The sequence below is a fragment of the Streptopelia decaocto genome, assembly GCF_964273445.1.
Source record: "Streptopelia decaocto genome assembly, chromosome: 8".
Taxonomy (NCBI): Eukaryota; Metazoa; Chordata; class Aves; order Columbiformes; family Columbidae; genus Streptopelia; species Streptopelia decaocto.
The window spans coordinates 22298881-22318601 of record NC_138662.1 but is presented as its reverse complement, the minus strand read 5'-3'; the positions used below and the strand labels follow the sequence as shown (position 1 = coordinate 22318601).

The 19721-nt window shown below is 46.6% G+C and overlaps 1 protein-coding gene across 1 annotated transcript in view; it reads left to right on the top strand.

The window, feature by feature from the left end:
• FGD5 (FYVE, RhoGEF and PH domain containing 5) overlaps nt 1–19721 on the top strand; it is an 80560-nt gene that overhangs the window by 10795 nt on the left and 50044 nt on the right. Inside the window, exon 2 of the mRNA XM_082060168.1 lies at nt 617–3551. Coding sequence (XP_081916294.1) covers nt 617–3551 — 2935 coding nt within the window. The remainder of the gene's footprint in view (nt 1–616; nt 3552–19721) is intronic.

The following is a 19721-nucleotide window of genomic DNA, read 5'->3' as shown; positions in this document are numbered from 1 at the left end:
ATGGTAATGGCAGTGGGAAGACCGTGTGTCTGGGCACCAGGCATTCAGTTTGGCTGGGCTGAGTTAGACTTCATCAGTTCACGTTCAATGTTCAACGCCAAAATCCTGCAAACTACCTACTGAAATTAAAATAATTGCCTCTGAGTGTTTGTACTGTGCTATAGTTGAACAGCTACTATGGCTGAAAGGCATTTCTTTCATTACAGAGAAACACTTTAGCACCATTGAATCAAAGAGTTCACACTGAATCTCAGGGCAAACATTTCTGGGGCAGGATCAGACAGTCTCTGCTGTCATTAGGACCTGTGAGTGTGGGAGGTGTCACCTCCGCGGGTCTCTGTGTGACACCCCCCGGCTCTGCAGCTGAACATCCTCCTCTCCCCTCAGGTGTGATAAGTCTGCACCGAGTTCAGTTCAGTTCTGACCTTAAACCCGGAATAGCCCAAGCGCACATGCTTTGTTCCTTCGGTTCTCTCTTCAGAGCTGAGCTCCTACTGGCTGGACTCTTTCTGCATTACAAGTCACTGGTGTAAGATAAAGTCTATTGTAGGATAAATTCTGATGGCTTTAATAAGAAACCAGCATGACTAACATGGCTTTTCTCCCTTTTCTCCAGAAATCACAAAGCCACCACTAGCACCGAAACCAAAGATTATTGGTCATCATTCTCCAGTAGCTGTCTCCAAATTTTCTCCCTCGCTGTCCAGGGCTGATATTCTTCATAACCCCAACTCTATGTCTAGGGGTCCCAAACCACCTATTGCTCCCAAGCCAAAATTCTCATCTGACACTGAGTGCAAATCCAGTGTTTATACCAACAATAGCTTAAATAAATGCTCAAATGGGAAACTGGTATGTCTTGATGGAGAGCTGTATGAAGGAAATCCATGCAATGCTGACTGCCCAGAATCTGAGGCGGATAATGAATACATTGTAGTTCCTGATGCTCAGCTGACCAGCAAAGACTGTAATGACTTGGAATGTGAGCATGATCAAAACCTAGACTGCTCTGTGGAAAATGAAGTCTCAGAACCTCCAGAAGAGATAGAGAAGGAAGAGGCTAACGTTGATAATGCTGAGGATACTGGTAATCAAGAAGTCACCCAAGATGAGTATCATAACTCTTCAGATATTGCTGAACCAATGGAACCAGACTCTTCAGAGTCAACCACAGACTGTGACCAGTCCAAAGCACTTTGTGAGGAGTCCTCAGATACCCCTGATGGGGATAGTGATGCTTCCAAGAATGCAGATGAGGATGTTGTAGGCCATCGTGGTGAAACCAAAAACAAGGAGGAAACTTCTAACAACCTGGAACTGGTTAAGAACAAGAGTGATTGTAAGACTGACAGTGATAACATTTTGAATAGAGATAATGAAGTAATGGGTGATATCTGTCAAGATTCCATTGTAATGCCACTACCCACAGATGAATCAATCCCAGACTGTGGGAACACAGGGCAGGAGGAGGAGGAACTGCCTGAGACTTCAGAAAAGGGAGATGGGTGTCTAGCAGATGATGGCAACCAGAGCGTGCATGCAGAGCTTGATTTGAACATGGAAGGGGAATTAGAAAGTAGTGACTGTGCAAGCCCTGACATGTTGCCTGATGAGACCAATGAAGAAACAGCTGCTGGCTTAGAACTGCGTGAAGATGAACCCAATCCTGAAAACGGTTCAGGAGAGTCCATTCATCAAGCAGTAGCTGAAGAGGAGAAAGCAGAACTAGATGAGCACAACAATACAAACGTGGGAAATGCCAGTGATGGCTGCCAGATCACGGAGGGGAGTGGTGAGGAGACAGGGGCAGCCTGTGAAGCAAGCCAAGACTCTGGGAAAGGGGAGGGAGAAACTCTGCATGCAGAGAATATGGATGATGGCTGTCAGATTGCTCCTTGTGAGAATGAATGTAGTGAGGAATTATCCACCCAACAGTCAGATGAGACTCTTCAAATAGAAGGGAATTCTCTGGATGAAGATGGTGTGATCTCCGGTAGTCCACCCAGCAGTCCAGGGATGGAACCAGAGCTGGAAGACGTGACTGTTGAAGAGCACAGTGAAAGTACTGTGGAAACCTCTAAGTCACATGAGCTGCAACTTGAAGACAATGAGGTGGAAGCAAACAGCCTCAGCAAAAGCCTCCCAAGTCCACCTCAACAGACCCCACTTGAGGAAGAGTTAGAAGTCTGTGAGCATGACAATATGAATGTAGAATGTGAGACCAAACATATCCTGCACAAAAGTCAAGCAGTCCCTGAAGTGGTCATTGTGCCTGAAGAATCAGAGGAAAGAGAAATCAGCAGTGATTCCCTAGATGACCCTTATGTGCTTCCCGCAGAGAATGAAATTGCTCATGATGGGCAGACTGATTTAGGAGCTGATCACAGTACAAGGGATGAATTAGGCACGGATGGGGAAAACAACTTGCTGCCCATTGACCGTAAAAGCATTGTTACTAGAACACGGTCACTCTCTGGGAAAATGCCGGGCTATGTTCCAGAAACAGTTCCTGAAGAAACCGGACCTGAAACTGATTTACCATCTTGTCGCAATGGCTCCAGGACAGAAGATTTAAGCAATAAATTATTTTCAGTGGAAGGAAAACCAGCAGAAGCCAATAGGGCATTACCAACCAAGTCGAGACGTTTCATTTTATATCCTCGATCTTATTCTGTTGAAGGGAGAGAGATGCCAGTCTCTGTTTACAGAGAAAGTGATGGCTGTATCCTGGATGATGGTAGAATAAGAAAGACAGAAGACAACTTGTCTTTGCCTTGTGTCAATGGTTCCTCAGGTAGTTTTTCCCAGAGAAATCATCTTTCATCATGTGGCATATCTACTCCATCCTCAGCTGTTGATATACCACCTCCTTTTGAACTTGCCTACATCACCAAAAAGCCGATCACTAAAAGTTCCCCTTCACTTTTGATAGAGAATGACTCACCTGATAAGTATTCCAAGAAAAAGAAATCTTCCTTTAAGAGGTTCCTCACTCTAAAATTCAAGAAGAAAACTGAAAGTAAAGTCCATGTAGATGTTAATGTTTCTTCTTCAAGGTCCTCATCAGAGTCTAGCTATCATGGGCCTCCAAGGCTGATGGAGCTGGACAGGAGGAGCCTAAGTAGCTCACCTCAACTAAAATCACATGTGGGGAAGCTCCGTGCATCTGAGTCTCCTTCAGCCATTCTTTTCTACAAGGATGCTAAAAGAAAAGGAACACCCAAGTCCTTCAGCAGGACTGTGTCAAGGGTGGAGTCCTTTGAGGACCGGTCCAGACCTCCTTTCATACCACTCCCATTAACAAAACCTCGGTCCATCTCCTTTCCAAATGCTGACACGTCTGACTACGAGAACATTCCTGCTATGAGCTCTGACTATGAAAACATACAAATCCCTCCTCGAAGACCCACGAGAGCAGGAACTTTTACGGAGTTTTTTGAAGACCCCAGCAGGGCGTTATCTGCTGCTAATGAGAACGACGGCTACGTGGATATGAGCAGCTTCACTGGCTTTGAGAACAAGCAGCAAGCCACGGACCAGGAAACAGAAAGGTACTGTAATAAATTACTGTGTAAGACCTGCTAGCCTCGGCCAAACAGCCAGGCCTCCCCTGCCCGCTGTCCCAGGCAGAGCCCTGCTGCTTGCCTTATGCCCCTCAGGGAAGGTTGGAAGAATACCAGATAAGCCTTTATCAGTGAAAAAAAAAGACACTAAATTAACTCTTTACCATGTAAATGTGCGCTAGCAAGTCCAGGGGATCTGAATCCTATGATTTACAGATACAAACCAAAGAACATTTAAAATACTTGGTTTCTCCGATGGATCTCACTGTTGTGTCTGGGCGGGCAGGGAGAGGTTGCTCTGTTCTTTAGTAAGAAAGATTTCTGCCGACTGAAAAGAGACCCTATTTGCTGGAAGGGGTCTTGCTTCATTTTCTCATTGCTCTCAATTTCTCAAAGCCACGGTATATATATATGATTCATCTTTCAAATAACATCAGTTAAGTATGGCCCAGAAAATCCCAAATCATAAACTAATCAGACTAAACAATTAATTTTTAAAGTTGCTTTAAAGCCTAGTATTATGACCCTTTGACAGACCTGATGATTTATAAATTAATTAGATAGCTCTGTCTGAAATAATATGCATTGCTAACATTAAGAACAATCTTTCACCCCATTGCATTAGATTATTTGCAAACGAGAAAATGTCCTTTTCATAGTTACAAAGGAGAAATGCACTCAAGACCTTTGCATTTGAATCTGCTGTCAGATTATAGCATATCATCAGTGGAGTGCAGAGATGTAAATAAGAAGAGCGTTTTCCATTAAGTTCATGCTAAACAGTTTATGTGAAAACAAGGTGCAAAGCAAATGAATGAAAAGGAATGTCTTTGATGTAGTTGTATTTTGTCAGACCTTTGTGAAAAGGACAAGCATCTTAAAAAGGTTTTCATGTCCATTTTCATCCATCATTCTCCTTCTAAAGATTTAATACTCCTTTCTTTGCAACTATTTTTTTCTGGTCTTCTCCCCTGTCACTGTGAATGGAACAAACCATCCCACTATCGGTATTTCAGACTTGGGCAGTAAAAGAACTTTTCTTTTAACACCTCTGAAAGAGTCTTGCAAGCCATTTTTAAGATGGGAATGAAGTACAGTGCTTTGTCTTTCTGAGAGAGGCCAGAACGGGTGAAACAGGGCAGGTGGGGGCGGTGAGTCAGACATGGGGAGAGAGAGACTGCATCAATGCTCAGGCTGCGGACCCGACCATGCCCGGGGCTGCGACACAGGCCTGTGGTTTGGCTCCTGCAGGGCTGGGAGCCCCGCGGCGCTGGCACTGGGACGTGGCGGCACAGAGGGCGGCGCAGAGGGCGGCACATGCAGCCGTGCCCCCAGCACGGTGCCCAGCGGCAGCAGGGCCTGACAGCCTGCCAGTCTCGCGCCCCGCACACTGACGTGGGCTCTTGGGCAAGCTGGCCAGTTCTTTGTGTCCACGAAACGCCACCCATTTTAGGTAGTTCTTAAAGAACCAAGTTAAAAATATTAAAACTACGTCAATTGCTGTGACTTGGGCCCATTTATGAACTTCCTGTGGAAGCCTGTTGTTTCAAGGGGAGAGCCAATCCAAACTGGTTCAGGAAGTCTCAAGGTCAAGGCGTGAACATAATTTTTCAGTCAGCTGCTGGTTGTGCATGCAGTTTTGCTGTTGGGAGAGAAATGAAGGTTCCTGAACAAGCCCTTTATCAAGAGAGCTGGGGTGGAGGGGAAGAGCATCGGGCAGACAGCAATACACGTACATTGCTGCTGAGATAGCTGTTATTTGTGTGTTTGTCGGGATGTTTTGGACAGACACACCTGAAAAGGTTGGATGAAATGTAAATGGTTAATACACATCCAGTGGTGTAACATACTTGGAGAAACTGTGTATGGTCTTGTTGTAAAGCAAAGCAAATCGTATATGTACATGACCCATTTACACGTGCATACATGATAGATGGACACGGATGTTTTATTTCCTGCTAAAGCAGTTCTGCCTAGAATATCCCTCAATGGATTTAAGCTTTCTAATACAAACACCTATCAACCACAGCTCTACCACAGCCACACAGGAATAAAAATTACTTTGAACTCCTGTTCTTACCCTGAGGCTTATTTCAGCCATTTGAGAGTACAAGTGCGTAGATTATACCCTTGCAATACGTGAGACTGGAGCTTCTGAACTTTTCCTCAGCGCATTCACCTGCAGAGCACTGGTATTTAGCATCTGATGAGAACTTGTGCAATTGCTACATTTCTTGATGAATGGCCAAGTACAACTCTCTTATTACATTTCAGAGAACAGAATGAGAGAGTGCTAGAAAAAATTATAATAATCTGAGAACTTCCAGTACTGTGTGTGACCGGGGAGACGTAGGGCAGGAGGGGCTCGCAGCAACTGACAGGCGAGAAGATTCACTGTTTAATCTTCTTGCTTAAAAGGAAGGATCATGTGGAGCAGGTTTAAACCAATAATTTCTAATTAGAAGCAATCACGTTTATAGAAAAAGTCCAATAACTGTAGTGTTCTATGAAATATATCTTAACTTAGAATTACCATTGCCAAAATAGAACTGGGAGTATTGCCCCCTGAAGGGCGGTTATCGTGTATCCCCAAAATTTAGCTATCTGGTATTAATAATTAAACTCTGATCTGGGTGTATGACAATATAGATCATCATTACCCTTCTGCACAGCATAGAAATAATGAGATATAAGTGGAATTGGACAAAATTGCCCATATCTTTCCCTAGTCCACACAGCCTGAATCAGACTCAATTTTCATTTGCTTCTGAAAAGTCACTTCCTAGCCCCTTCTCTCTGCAGGGCTGCACGACGAAGTGCAAAGCAACAGAAACCAACTGTTCAGGCTGAAAGCAAAGGGCAGCTGTGCCCAGCTGTGGGCCAGCGCACTGTACCCTGTGGCATCACCTTCACCCCAAACAGCGCTAAGTCAGAGTCGTTTCACCAAAGCTACTGGCTAAACTTCCAGCAGGTGAAAGTCAGTTAGAATATTCTGGCACATCTTAAAGAATAGCTCCACTAACCCAGCCTGACCACCAGAGCAGCAGCCATGCGTATGGCAGCATGATAAACATCACGGGATGGGAAAGAGATACCTCAGACACTCATTTCATCATCTACCACAGTATCACTTCCAGTGCTTTTAGGAGAGATGGAGAGAGTCTTTTATCAGGGTTTACATAAGGTCAGGAAGACGGCACAGGTTGGATATTTTCAGAATTTCTTTTCCCCCTTTTGCTTTCTACTTGAGTCCATAGTTTGGATTTACCACGTTTCCTACGTCTCAATCCTTCTTTCTGCTAAGTGCTCAAAATCCAGAGAGGAAAGAAGATAGGGAAAAGGAATAAAGGGAGTACAACTATAGTTCCACAGCTAATCCCACTGTGATGTTGAATATTTGTAAGAAAAGAGCTGAAAGCCCATGTTGCTGCTACCTGTACATTCCTATATCCTCTATATAAAATGTTGATCGATACACGCCAGAAGAACCCTTCTGATTATTGTACTTCACCAACAGCAGGACTTGCTCAGACTTTGACTCTCAGGCGAATTCTTGGGGGCCAGTGTGGGGATTCCAGTGCCCTGTGCAATCACACCAAGGTTCATGGTAACTCCAATACATCTCTAGAATTGCAGTTTGTAAATTACTCCCAAGGCTCTGACTTTTCACTGCTTTTCAAGACATACAGCACCCATCTGATGCTTCTCAGCTTTAGTACAATCAAGAAAGATCATCACCTCTTCAGTCTCCTGTTCCTTTGCAAATGTGTTCTATTCCCAAGGGATATGCTTCTTCAAGAGGAATATGGACAAAAATTGTGTTTAGTAGAAAGTCAGGAAAAAAACATGGTTTAAGTGTCAAGCAGGCGATACCTTTCCTTTAATTTGGCCAGACTGAAGCAGGAACACATGGGTGCTTAGGGACCGATACCCCAGTGCCAGCGTGTGAAGTACGAGTCCTGCAGATGATGCTTCACAGGTGAACAGCTGTGAAAGGCTTTGTGAGCAATCCTTGGGCACAGCCACTGTCCGTCTGGGCTCCTGCCAGGGTATGCACAAGATCACAAGGACTACGTCAGCACAGACCAATTCCAAAATGTATAGCAAAACCATAGTATAGACAGCAACGTAACAACTGCCTGTGGCTGATGTGCCATAGAGAATGCAAATCCGTGTCCTTTAAAACGAGAAAAATCCAGTTGATGATCTGTTATTTCCCCTCCAACGAATCAGCTGTCCCCTTGCCTTACCACTGGCTTCATCAACCTTTGTTTTATCTAATTATGCCACTTAAGTGATTATATCTTCTCTGCTCCCTGGGGAGCACCAGTCCCTGATCACTCCAGTACTGCAGCCAGGACAGTCTGTATGACCACCTATCCCCTACCCTTCTGTAACACACACACAAAAAACCCTAACAAAAGCTGAGAGTAATACATGCCATAGGACATGAATTCTCTGCCTAAAAATGGTCTGAATAATATGCCACTCATACCTTCCTATGCCCTTAAGCTTAAGGTGAAATCTAAACCATTTGAGTGAGTTTCCTCCAACACAGCACATTCCTGGCTCTCCCTGCTCCTTCAAATTAGCAGCACATATGTTGTAAAAGACCAACTCTTAGAAAGGCACAGTGTGGTATCTAAGCACAGCATATGAAGGATAAGGTGAAAGTATAGAGATAATTATGTAATGGAAGCTTCAGTGTAAGTAGTTCACACGATGAAATAGCAACAACCAAGAAAGGACAATCAGTGTTGTTATATTTAAACAGTAAAAGAAATATACAGGAATATATCTGTTGTTATAATTACAAATCAATGTCATTTATATAACCTCAAGGAAACTCACAGTTGTTTAATTTACAGAAAAGACCAGTAAGTTTCCAAGTAGGAAGAGGCCTCTTAGCAAACACGATACAGCCACACTGCTGGGTCTGTCGAGCGGCAACGCGTCAGAGGAGCTCGGATACTGCACTGACGGACAGACGTCCAAGCAAGCAAAGAGACACTTATTCAGGGAGAAACACTCCTGAGGTTAATAAATGTACCTGATAAGATTTGAGAATAACTACTCAAAGAATCCATCAGCTCTTTATCAAAGGCTGATGAGGAATTCAGCTCCGCCCTTTATCTGCATCTCTAACACGTTTAAAAAAAAAGTCAGACAAGTCCTTGCTGACCTGAGGCTCAGGAAGGGTGCCAGTTACCTATAGGGCTGTTATTTAATGCTCAGAGCAGAGAGGTGCAACCTTAAAGTCTTACGCAGACAAGGGCAGAGCAAATGTTCAGGACTGTTCTATGAAGTCCAGAGTGAATTAAACCCGCGTGCAACTGCACCCATCAAAGCAGGGGGAAGCTGAAGATGCCACCTCTTCACTTGCTTAAATTAGCTGACTAAATCAGATTTTCTTCATCAATTTATTCTCACTCTACTCCATTTTATTTTTCTTTCAATTAGTGAAGATATTTGAAACAATTTAACTTCTAAAGTAGGTCAAATAATACCCACACCACAGAGTTAGGCCCCAAACACAATCCAGCTGAAGCCTGTAAGAATATCTGCCTTCAAATGCCTTTGTGTACTTACCTCATTGCCAAAAAGTTCTGGAGAGAAGCATCTTAGGAGGCTATAGGTCTCACATATTCTCTGTCATTCAAGCAAATGTAGCTATAATTGTGGCTCATAAACCAATTCTACTCTCCCATTAGAAAAAGAAACCAGAACTGTTTCTAAAAGGGTGGTCTGTTTTACTGCTACTTCACATTCACACATTTAAGCTCATTCCAAGAGTAAGAAAGCGGAAAAGGTTTCTGTAAAGGATATTAGAAGAGTTTAGGAAATCTCTTCACAATTGGCTAGAAATCCCTTTCATTTAAATATTAGTCAGAAAATCAACAAAGACTTGAAAGGATCTTACAGGAGATGGCTTAGAGCATGGCCTTGCAGATCGCTATTTTTTATAATGAATGTCATTGCAATTCTCTTCCTTGGAAGACTTTTACCCTTTAGTAAGAGGTTAAGTAGGCAAAACCTTCCTCCCACCAGTGATCACTGGCCCTATGTGCTGTAGCCACAGACAGGTGTGTTTGTAAAAGCCTATATAAGAAAATGGGTGAGAAAAAAAAGTGCATGGAGTAAAAGACGAGATAATCTGCATGCTAGAGAATTGCAGAGCTCATGCCAGCCAGCGTATGGGTCTGTTATATGGAACCTGCTGACAGTTATTAAGCCAAGGAGAAACATGGTGATCATACGCATTGTGAGAGGTTTTTAAAAGAAACATAAATTAACTTTTAAAACTTATATAAATCTATACATAGGGGTATTTAATCTCAATGCGGAACACATGCAGCACTCTGGATCTAGTAGATGGGAAAATGTCCCATTAAAATGCTGTAACACAGGGAAGATTGTGCCTAGATACAGTGAGACATTTTCACTTGTGATCTGGTGAACATGATGGAAAATACAATCTCAGCAGCTTTCAGCAGCTGTGGCATTTTGCAGCATAAACCTGAAAAGGTTTTGTAAGATCATCGCAGAGCAAGGGATCCCAGTACTATACCCTGACTTGAGGCTGTGCACAGCCTATTGAAACCCTTGACAATAGCCCCAGCCAGCTCTGACATGAGTCATGTCTTTATTTCTGTTTATTGTAGAATTGTCTGAATTGCCCCAGGGAGTGAGAAGGTGACCGCGGTTTGTGCAGGATGTCCAGCTGCTCACAGACAGGAGCAGTCTGTGGAGACAGCCCTGCTCAGGCCTGGGCACAAGGCGTGCTTGTCTTGGATCGTCACGTTTAGAGGCCTGGGGAATTGTTTTCCCAAGATGGCAAGGACACAAAAATTAAATGCACTTTGATAGCCGAGCTTTTCAAACAAGCACCTTTGAGAAGTATCTGTGGACAGCACCAGTAATGTCATATCAATACTTAAGATGGAGAGATTGTAATACATCATCTAGACCTAGGTATCAATCTTACAGCAGCTCAGTGCCCGCTCTCGAGCGGTTTGTCCCGGTTCATGCCAACACAGGTGTCAGGAGGGCAGTACAAGTATTCGGGAGGGCGGCGTGCTCCCTGCACAGCTCGGCATTGCACACACAGCAGACGGACCCACAACAGCCTCAGAGCTGCCACTGCTCGGCCACAACGCACTGGACCCAACCTGCCCGTGTTTATGAGGAATCACGGTCCAACACACCTCCCAGGAGAGGCCCCCAGTCCTCAGTAGGTGTTGGTGTTATGAGTACCTGGACTCCATTCTGATGGCTACTTTTCTAATCAAATGACAGTGCAGAGCAGGAAGAGTGGCCACCTTCATGCCCGGAGGGCTTATAAGCCTGGGTAGACTTCTTGGTTTACTCTGTGTCCATTATATGAACCAGAAATACATTTCAGGGAGGTTACACAAAAGGAGAGAGTCTGCTGTGTATTGCAAATTTACCCTAGATTATGTTTATGGGGCACAGAAGTGTGTGATTTAAGCATTCCTAGCACCGCTCAGAAAAAAATCGTGTACTGCAGAGAGGGTGAGGAGACTGCAGCTGGGCACAGCGCAGCCTGTGCAAGGGCAGGTCTGTGCTGCCATGAGCGCTCAGCGCACGCCCTCGCTCCCGCCTCCACCCTTACCGAGGAGATTTATTGAATGAAAGACTGGACATTACAGTTCTGCAGCCTTTCCAGAATCCACTGCTCAATGATATGGCACATATCTCTGGATCAGATTTGTAACAAAAACAACAGAATCTTATTGCATTTTAAATGCAAATCTAACCTAGTAGTTTATGGTTTGTTGTGCCATCCAGCAAAGTTATTTATAATGCACAGTGCATTTTTAATTATCCTACAAGAATTTTTCTTTTACAGGACCCAAGGGGGGCGCTAATGCAAAAACCACCTCAAAGATTTGCTGTTCAGTGGCATACAACAATTAATTTAATCTTAATCGACCAATTAGAGTTAATAGATGGAAGAATATATTTGAGAGGCACTGCCTGTTTTGCCAAGACCCCTCCCAAAGAGCTTGTAAAAGGACCCTTTCACTTGAGCAACTGGCTGGATTAATTAGACGCTGTTCTCCAGAAGCCCAGAGCAAGTTCAGCCGCCCGGCCAGCGATGCCCTTCGGCGCCCGGCCCAGGCTCCTGTTCTCAAAGGAAGCTCAGATAGGTACTTGTCACAGAAGCACACCAAAACGACACCAAACAAATAATAAGCTTAAGCCAGCTTCAATTCAGAGCCCAAACCAAACAACAGACTAAAACCCAATGACAGAAATCAATGCAAGCCAAGGGGTAACCCAAAATCCGTCAGCGCTGCAGCAACATGTAATAAACTGCAGGTTCCATGTACCATTGGCAATATTACCAGCATGTGACCACACGAGAACGAGGGCCCGCAGCGCACGCGCTCCCTCACAAGGAGAGGCCTCCCCCAGGGCACCCGGCACAAACAACCACCCGCCCGGGGAACAGGGGCTGCTCAGGATCCACCCGGCAGAAACAGCCGCTCACCAGCAGCAGGGGCGGCTCCATCCGGGGAAGGCTCCTCAGCCGCTCCCTGGTCTCGAAGAGGCTCCGATCCCGGCCCCGATGCCCCAGGGGGATCGCCGGTCACAGCCCGCGGGGAGCGGCGGCGGCTGCCGGCCCAGAACCTTCTCTGGGCCCGGGCCCCCCATTGGCTGAGCAGCCTGTCCGCGGCCCCCCATTGGCTGAGCAGCCTGTCCGCTGGCCGCGGTCCCGCCCCTGCCCCGCGTGCCCGTGCAGGGTCCCCATGCCCGGGCCGGGCCCGGGCGCGCGGTGAGGGCAGTGACACCGGGCACAAAGGTGCTGAGGAGCCCCCGCTGCCCCGCTGGCAGCCCTGGGCCTCGCAGGGACAGTGACACCGGGCACAAAGGTGCTGAGGAGCCCCCGCTGCCCCGCTGGCAGCCCTGGGCCTCGCCGGGGTGCAGCCGCAGGGCTCTGGCAGCCTGAGGCAGGTGCTGGGCCTGTTCCCCGTCCGGCCCCTCTCAGCTGCCACAGGTTAAACACCTCAAACGCCCGTCTGTGGGCAGCTGGTCCTTAGTCTTGAGTACATTTAGTAAACCGGGATGAAAACCTCAGGTATTAACCCACTACATCTCCTGATGCGCCGTGCAGGCAGGTGCACTCGTTCCAGAGGAGCTGGCTCGGTGTTTCTGATGGCAGCTCCTCGGTGAGGCTCTGGGGGCGTCAGCTGCCCCGAGCTCTGGAGCTGAACCGCTGGGAAGGGTTCAGGGCACGAGTGCCTGCAGAACGTACAACGCGGCTTTGAGCTCAAATCTGCCAGGCCTTAAATAGAAAAGGACAAGGCATGAGCTAAAACTGAATCTTTACTTTACACTTTCTGCTTTCATATTGTCAGGCTTAAAAAAAACAGACAGTGGCAGTGAAATAAAAACACATCGCAGTGAATATGCCCAGGGTAAAGAGCCACAGTGAGAGTGACATATGGTAAGATGACATAAATGTAAAGACATGTTTTAAACTGTGCTGGACAAACAATGTATCTCCTACTTTGATTGCAGCTCTAAGGAAAAGCATTTCTTCACTGGCTGCAAGAGAAATAAAATGCCCGTGCCTAACTGAAAAGTCCAAGAAAAAAGTAAAGGAATTCTGTAGTTCCCAACAAGAGATAGATAGATAGATAGATAGATAGATAGATAGATAGATAGATAGATAGATAGATAGATAGACAGACAGACAGATAGATACTGAAGTAAATTCTGAACTAAAACATACTTTTGAACTGGAGAATTAGGATGGTTTTGATTTTCCAGAAGTATTCGGGGGGAGCAGAATTAATTAACATATTAATCCCAGCCAAATGTCACAAATCTACACAATTTTTAATCATGCCAAGCTTGATTTTTCAATTAAAAAAGCCTCAGCCAAGCAGAACTGCAGCCAGCTCTAATTTTAATCTGGGAGCTGAAACTGATGCGTAAGAGACAGAAAATCACTGAGCACTTTCATTCAGCCCTACATTTGGCAGTTAAGCTGTATTTCTCTCCTCCTGGAAACATTCTGCTCTAACTACTGGGCAAATCTCTGAAACGCAAGAAAATTCAGTTCACTTGATGGTTTCCCCAAACATCAGGAAAGAGAAGGCAGATACAAGGCCTGGGCTGGTTCGAACTGCAGGAGCTCTGCTGTTTTCCTGGTGAGGCTGCAGGGTAGTGGAGTCTCAAATCCAATGTGTGCTTCCAAGTCTAAAGGGAATCCCTGCTGGAAGCACGACAGCGAAGATAAGAGGTTTCTTAGCAGTGTCAATTCCCTTCGTATGTCCTCAGATCTCTCTGAAAACTGAAAGGAAAAGCTGTCAAAGCTCCCTGCCCTTCCGATAGGGAGGTATTGATGCACATCCAGCTTGCGGGAGCTCAGGAACTTTACAACGCAAGTGACTGGGCGCTCCTTAATTTGGGACTGGTCTTTGCGGGGCAGAGCAGCGTTCCGGACACGTCTCCCTCCCGCTGCCCGAGTCACGGAACCTTGCAGCACCCGCACCAGGGAGCACTATTACAGTGATCCGGGAAGAAGATGATTGCATTTTTCAACGTTTTTCCCTGCCCACAAACAAGTGACAGGACCGACAAGTGCTGGCCTGAAAGCAACAGAGAGCCCGGTTTTCAGCTTGTGTTTCGTAGTAGCAAAATGAGGTTGGGGATCTTACCGTGAGGCCAAGGCACATTTAGCACAAACCGCCACTGCTTCAGAAAGTCTGCGCAGGGAGATTTCACCCAGGGCTGACTGCCCGTGAAAGTCGTCCTCCAGAGTGAAGGACATTTTGCTCAATAGCAAGAAAGGTTCTATAATCTGTGCAGATTCCTTTGTGGCTCTGGCAGCACAAATAGCTGGAGTAAGGCTGACAGTGGTAAGAGAGGAGTTTGTTAAGTCTCACTCCAGAAGTTGGTTCTGTTCTGTTTTGGTTTTAAATAGGGAATATAAGTAATGTCATCTAGACAGGTTTCCTTCTGACGGCAGCGCCACTGCCGTGTTCCCTGGCCGGTTCCCAGAGCTGGCTGCGCGCTGCTGATAAAGCAGCGGATCCCGCCAGCCGGGGAAGCGACAGCTCCCCTCCCGTCTCGAGGGTCCTGCAGGGCAGCATGGTCTTCATTACGCTGAACTTACCATGAGTATTTTCCATGGCAAGTATGGAATAACGAACTGGCAATAAAACGAAAATAGAACATAAAGACTCTGGTTCCAACTTTTAATGGCTAGGTTACACTGCCAAAAATAAACAAAGGAAGAATAATCAGGAACATACCCCGATCTCCGATCAGTGAGATGTGCCATGTCATCAGTGTCTTTCTGTGAAATGTATCATCTTCTTTTAACTGGATCCAGAACTCATAGTCAGAAAAACAGTGGTAAATGTGTTGTAGTCGGAAAAGTGACTCTGTAAGTGGAATCTGGCTGAGCATGTGAAACTGTGCCAGATGGTCATCGGGGTACATGGGTTGCTCTGCTGAGGATCTGAGCAGCTGTTTATGATTTGACTGCCCTGGCAATTCAGTCTAGCACCTGAAAACAGAGCAAGCTCAAACATTTTCCAAAAGGGAACAATTCACAAAAGCCTTCTATGTGAACAATATATATTTTCTGACAATGTTTAAGGGAAACTCCCATATGCCGTAGACTAAGATACAGAAAAACCAAGCTTTGCTTCTCCCAGGTCTGGTTTTCATCCTAGATCGCATTGAATTGGTCAGCACTGCGAGTTGGGATTCTAAGTTTCTCACAACCCAGTGCATAAAAGACCAGCCATACAGAGGAAGAAATACCCACAGGTTTTGGTCTCAGGGCAGCCAAAAATGGACACAGTTCTGCTTCATTTCTAGAATATCTGAAAAATTTATTTTCAGTTTTCTGAGGCTTGGAAATAAATTTCTAAGCTTCAGACTGCTAAATCGTCCATTGTGGGTGCTCTCCAGCGCCCGCCCTCCTGCGGGAGCCGTGCCGGCCTGCCTGCTGGAAAGCGCCTGAGAGCCTGGAGCTCAAGAGCCCCCGTGGAAAACAGCAGCACCTGCAAACATGACTGTTAAATGGCCCCAGGTAGATTTTCTGTATCTCAGCTTGGCTACAAGAATGTAAACATTACTCTATGCCTTGACTTTAATAAACACAGGCGTGATCCTGGGGGTCCTCACCCTTCTTTGCCTTAATAGTGAAAATCCCTTCTACTTTGCAGACGAGAGGAAGAACAGGAGCAAAACTGGACAGAGCAGTTCTGGTTTAGACTCTGGGAAGGATCTGCAGTTTCCAAAGCCTTCAGTCTTATCTGTATTTTAAACACGACGTTGCTCGGGGATTAACCACTTTACACAAGGACAGCCAAAGCACAAAGCAGTTAGGAAACATCCCAAGACAGCAACAAGGACTTTGTGGTAGGGCAGGGATTTGAGCTGTGCCTCCCAGCGGCGTTTGCTCCCCACACAGGTGTGCTTCCGCAGCCCCGGCCGACAGGGGAGCTCACTTCTTAGAGCAGATAGCTTTTTCTACTCCTTATTAATGCAGTCCTAGGTGGTGGGCTTATTCTGTCACTGATTCATGAGAGGAATAAGTTTTACAGTTGGTTCAGAGTGAAATCAGAGGGTCTTATTCTGCTCAAAGTTCACAAGTATAAATACGAAGTGACTCCTCTAAAATCAGGGTGAATTCCTCCCAGTTTCGCACCACTGTATCCTAAGTCAGACTGTCACGAAGAGAAGCGCTTTATAGAGGAGAAGGGCAAAAGTGCTGGGTGGTTTCATTGTCAGAGGCCATTTGCGCTGTGACTAGGTGCTGCTCAGCAAATCACCTGAAACCCATCCTGATAATTAGTGCATGTTTTCTTGTTATGTTCTGTCTCTTGACAGATGTGCAGTATGGAAAGTTCAATATGGTGCAGATGTATGGCCTGCACGGTCTGGGAAGGAAGAAGAGTTTCACAGCACAAAACAGAGACTTCTGTCTCTGCCAAGCGCTTAGCTCTTCATTTTGCCCCCCTCAGTTCAGGTTTCCAAGCACTGCAAGGATTCAACACAGCAAAAGATTACCAGAGATGGGGAACGACGGGGTGCTGGCAACAGCATTTAGCAAGAGAAAGAAAAAGACGTGAGAGCTGTGCTGGTGCCTTACAGACAAGCTCTGCTGGTGCTGCTGGATAGAAGAGTTCTGGGTGCCCGTGAAGCTAATGATTTAATGAAAGTAAAAGCTCTGTGGTGCCTGCCATGCCATGTAAATAATGTGCTCGAAGTAGTCTATAAAGGGCAGAGCTGCCTCTAATAACCTATTATGTATTATCAGCCGCCCCATTGTACCTTCTGGCATGGAGGGGCCTTGGGTGCGGCGCGCCGAGCGTCAGCCCTGGCCAGTTCATTGCCAGGTCAGCTCTGGGGAGGAAGCGTCCCCTGTTTACAGGAAATGCGGGAAAGGCTGCGGCCCCGCCGTGCCTGCAGCGGGGTGTGCCCCTTGTCTGAGGCCCAAGGACGCCGTGTTTTGTTTTCAGGCCTGTCCCCCTTTTACCGTTGCCTTGTTTTTCCCCGTGGTTCGAAGCGCAGGGTGGGGAGCGCAGTGGTGCTCGCAGTGCACCCGCGGCGCGTGGGGCTGGGTCTGAAACACGCGTTGGCCGTGCAGGTCTGCGCAGGTGCCTCAGAGCAGGAGCAGCCCATCCATCCAAGCACGGCTGGGACACGGCTGGTGAAACCTCACCGCCAGGCCTTCTCTGGTCCCTCCTCTGCTTATGCTGGGCCAGGCTGGGCCAGAGGACATTCCCTGAGCTGGAGCCCAAGCCCCTGCGTGCTCCGCACCGCCTGCACCAACGCTGTGGTTCTGTGAGCACCTCCTGGAGCAGGGGCTGAACCTCCCAGAGTTTTGTCCCTAAAGCTGTTCAGAAGGCAAGAGCCTTATGCACCTGACCAGAATTCCTCTTCCCCTCTCCTATATCCTGCACAGTAACAATCCAAGAAAGAGCAAACTTCAAATGTAAACATTTGTGGCACAAGGAAGAACTCCCTTCTGGCCGTGGCAGGCAGGCAGTTTCTGCCTCAGAGTATGAAATGTGATTATCCCTCTGTCACCTTGCCTAGGCAGGCTTCGTATGTTATCAGCAGACACCTTGTCTTTCCTGCCGTGTCCAGACGGCAGCTGCGACGCCTGCCTTGATGATCTGCCCTAACAGGGACCTGACTGGCTAAATGCATTGCACTAATGGCCATTTCCTTTTATGGGCTTTAAATGCATTTGGACTTTAATTTCCTTTAGTAATGAGACTTCCTTTTGCAGAATGAATTAAAAAAACAATTTACGAATGGATACAAGAAAATAAATAACCAATTTCAACAAAACAGGGCCATTCAGGACCCCATTGCCTCTCCCAGTTGCCATCAGTGCAGCAGGTTCGTACGATTGTCCCCACACGAGGTTCACGCGTGTCCTCCCTGGCCCCGTCACCCTTGCTTTGCCCGGCGATGGGGCCGGCCCGGCGGTCTCCGCTGGCCCCGGCCTCCCACGGGACTGACGTGGGGGAGCCCTGTGGCACCAGAACCGCAGGGGCTCATTGCTCCAGGGGGATGCGGAATTGCTCTTGACTGACCACCAAATTGCCAGCACGCTCACCTGCCTGAGCAGGTTCACTTACAAGGCAGAAGTACACTGTAAGTCTGTCCCAACACACCTGATCATACCTTAGAGACACTGTGATGGATCCACTGCTCTGGCATTTGAAGGAACATTGCCAGCACGTCTTAACAGCCTGGCCAGCTGCATTTCAGATGTACAAAGAGCCACATGATGCAGAGGATGGGTACTCCACAGGTGCCATAAAGCATAACTGAGAGCTGCAGGAATGCATTATATAAATACCTTACAGGAAAGAGTACCCCCCTTCTCCCGGCACGATCACTGTGGGAGCACAGACCATGAAGCAGAAGGCAAGTGAGATTTATGAGCCTGTCTTCAGGATGCACTGCTTAAAGTACAGATTCATTGAAAGCACACTGCAGGTACAGGGGATTTACATCACCTAGCGGAAGGGACAGGCCTCGCGTTTAGATTTCCACAAACTCAGCTTTTTTCTTTCCTTTTCTTTTGAGGCAGTTGGTGACTCTAAAGAAGGAAACAAGACATGACGGGTGTGTAGCCAAGGGATGAGCCTACAGCCAAGGGCTTTTGTGTTGTTACACAAACGAAAATACACAGTCTTCCTAGACCTTTATTATAATAACCTTGGCTGGGTATTTTTGTCACTGTTAAAACCTCCAGTTAAATTCTTATATCTCACCAATGCTGACTGAATAACTTCTAAAAATCCTAATGAATTGATATGATTATTGCTGAGGAATGGGGTAGAATTTGCAAAGCCATTTGAAGGATAAGTGTCGAATAAAAAGAAGGGCAGGTATCTCTTTGAGAATTGCACATTCAAGCTAGACAAAATTTAGTATTTGTCAGTGTGTGAATCGCGTTCTGTGAGCTCTCACAGCTGCCGTGTATCTCCACGTGCTCCCTCAGACTCGTCCCGGCCTGTGCTCCGGAGGGATCACAGCCAGCGGGACTCATGTCTTGATTTTATTAACAAAGGAACGAGTGCTATCACAATGATCAGTGCGGCTTCCCTCTCTGTGATGGCTTCATCCTCCCCTCGTCCACAGATCCTTTTCCTTCGAGGTCCAATGTAAACGTCACTGTAGGGGCAGGATAACCAGAGCGACTGTAGACTGCAGAGCACTTTTCTCCAGATGCAGCAATACGTGCTCCGAGGTGAAGGTCCACAGACAACCCGTGGAGTGCACCCATACAGCTGCCCCTGCCCCACGCCTATCAGCAGCTCTGCTAATTAGAGCGTAACTGGTGCTAAATAAAAGGCGTTCATTGCACTGCTCCTCCTGCATTTATTCAGTCAATTTAAGGTTAAACTATCCCCGAAGGCCCATTGTGTCCTTTGCTGCGCTGGCTGACTCTGGGAACAATTACAGCGATTTCTGGAGGAGCAGCAGAGAACGTGTCTGCAATCTGCTCTCACTCGGCCTTGTCTTTGCTGCGAGGAAGAGAATGAGTTGGGGATTGCCATGTCTATTGAGATACTACCAACTCTGAGACTGTTTCTCCCCTTATTCTCCACACCCACACTTTTACCAGCATCTTCCATTGCATTA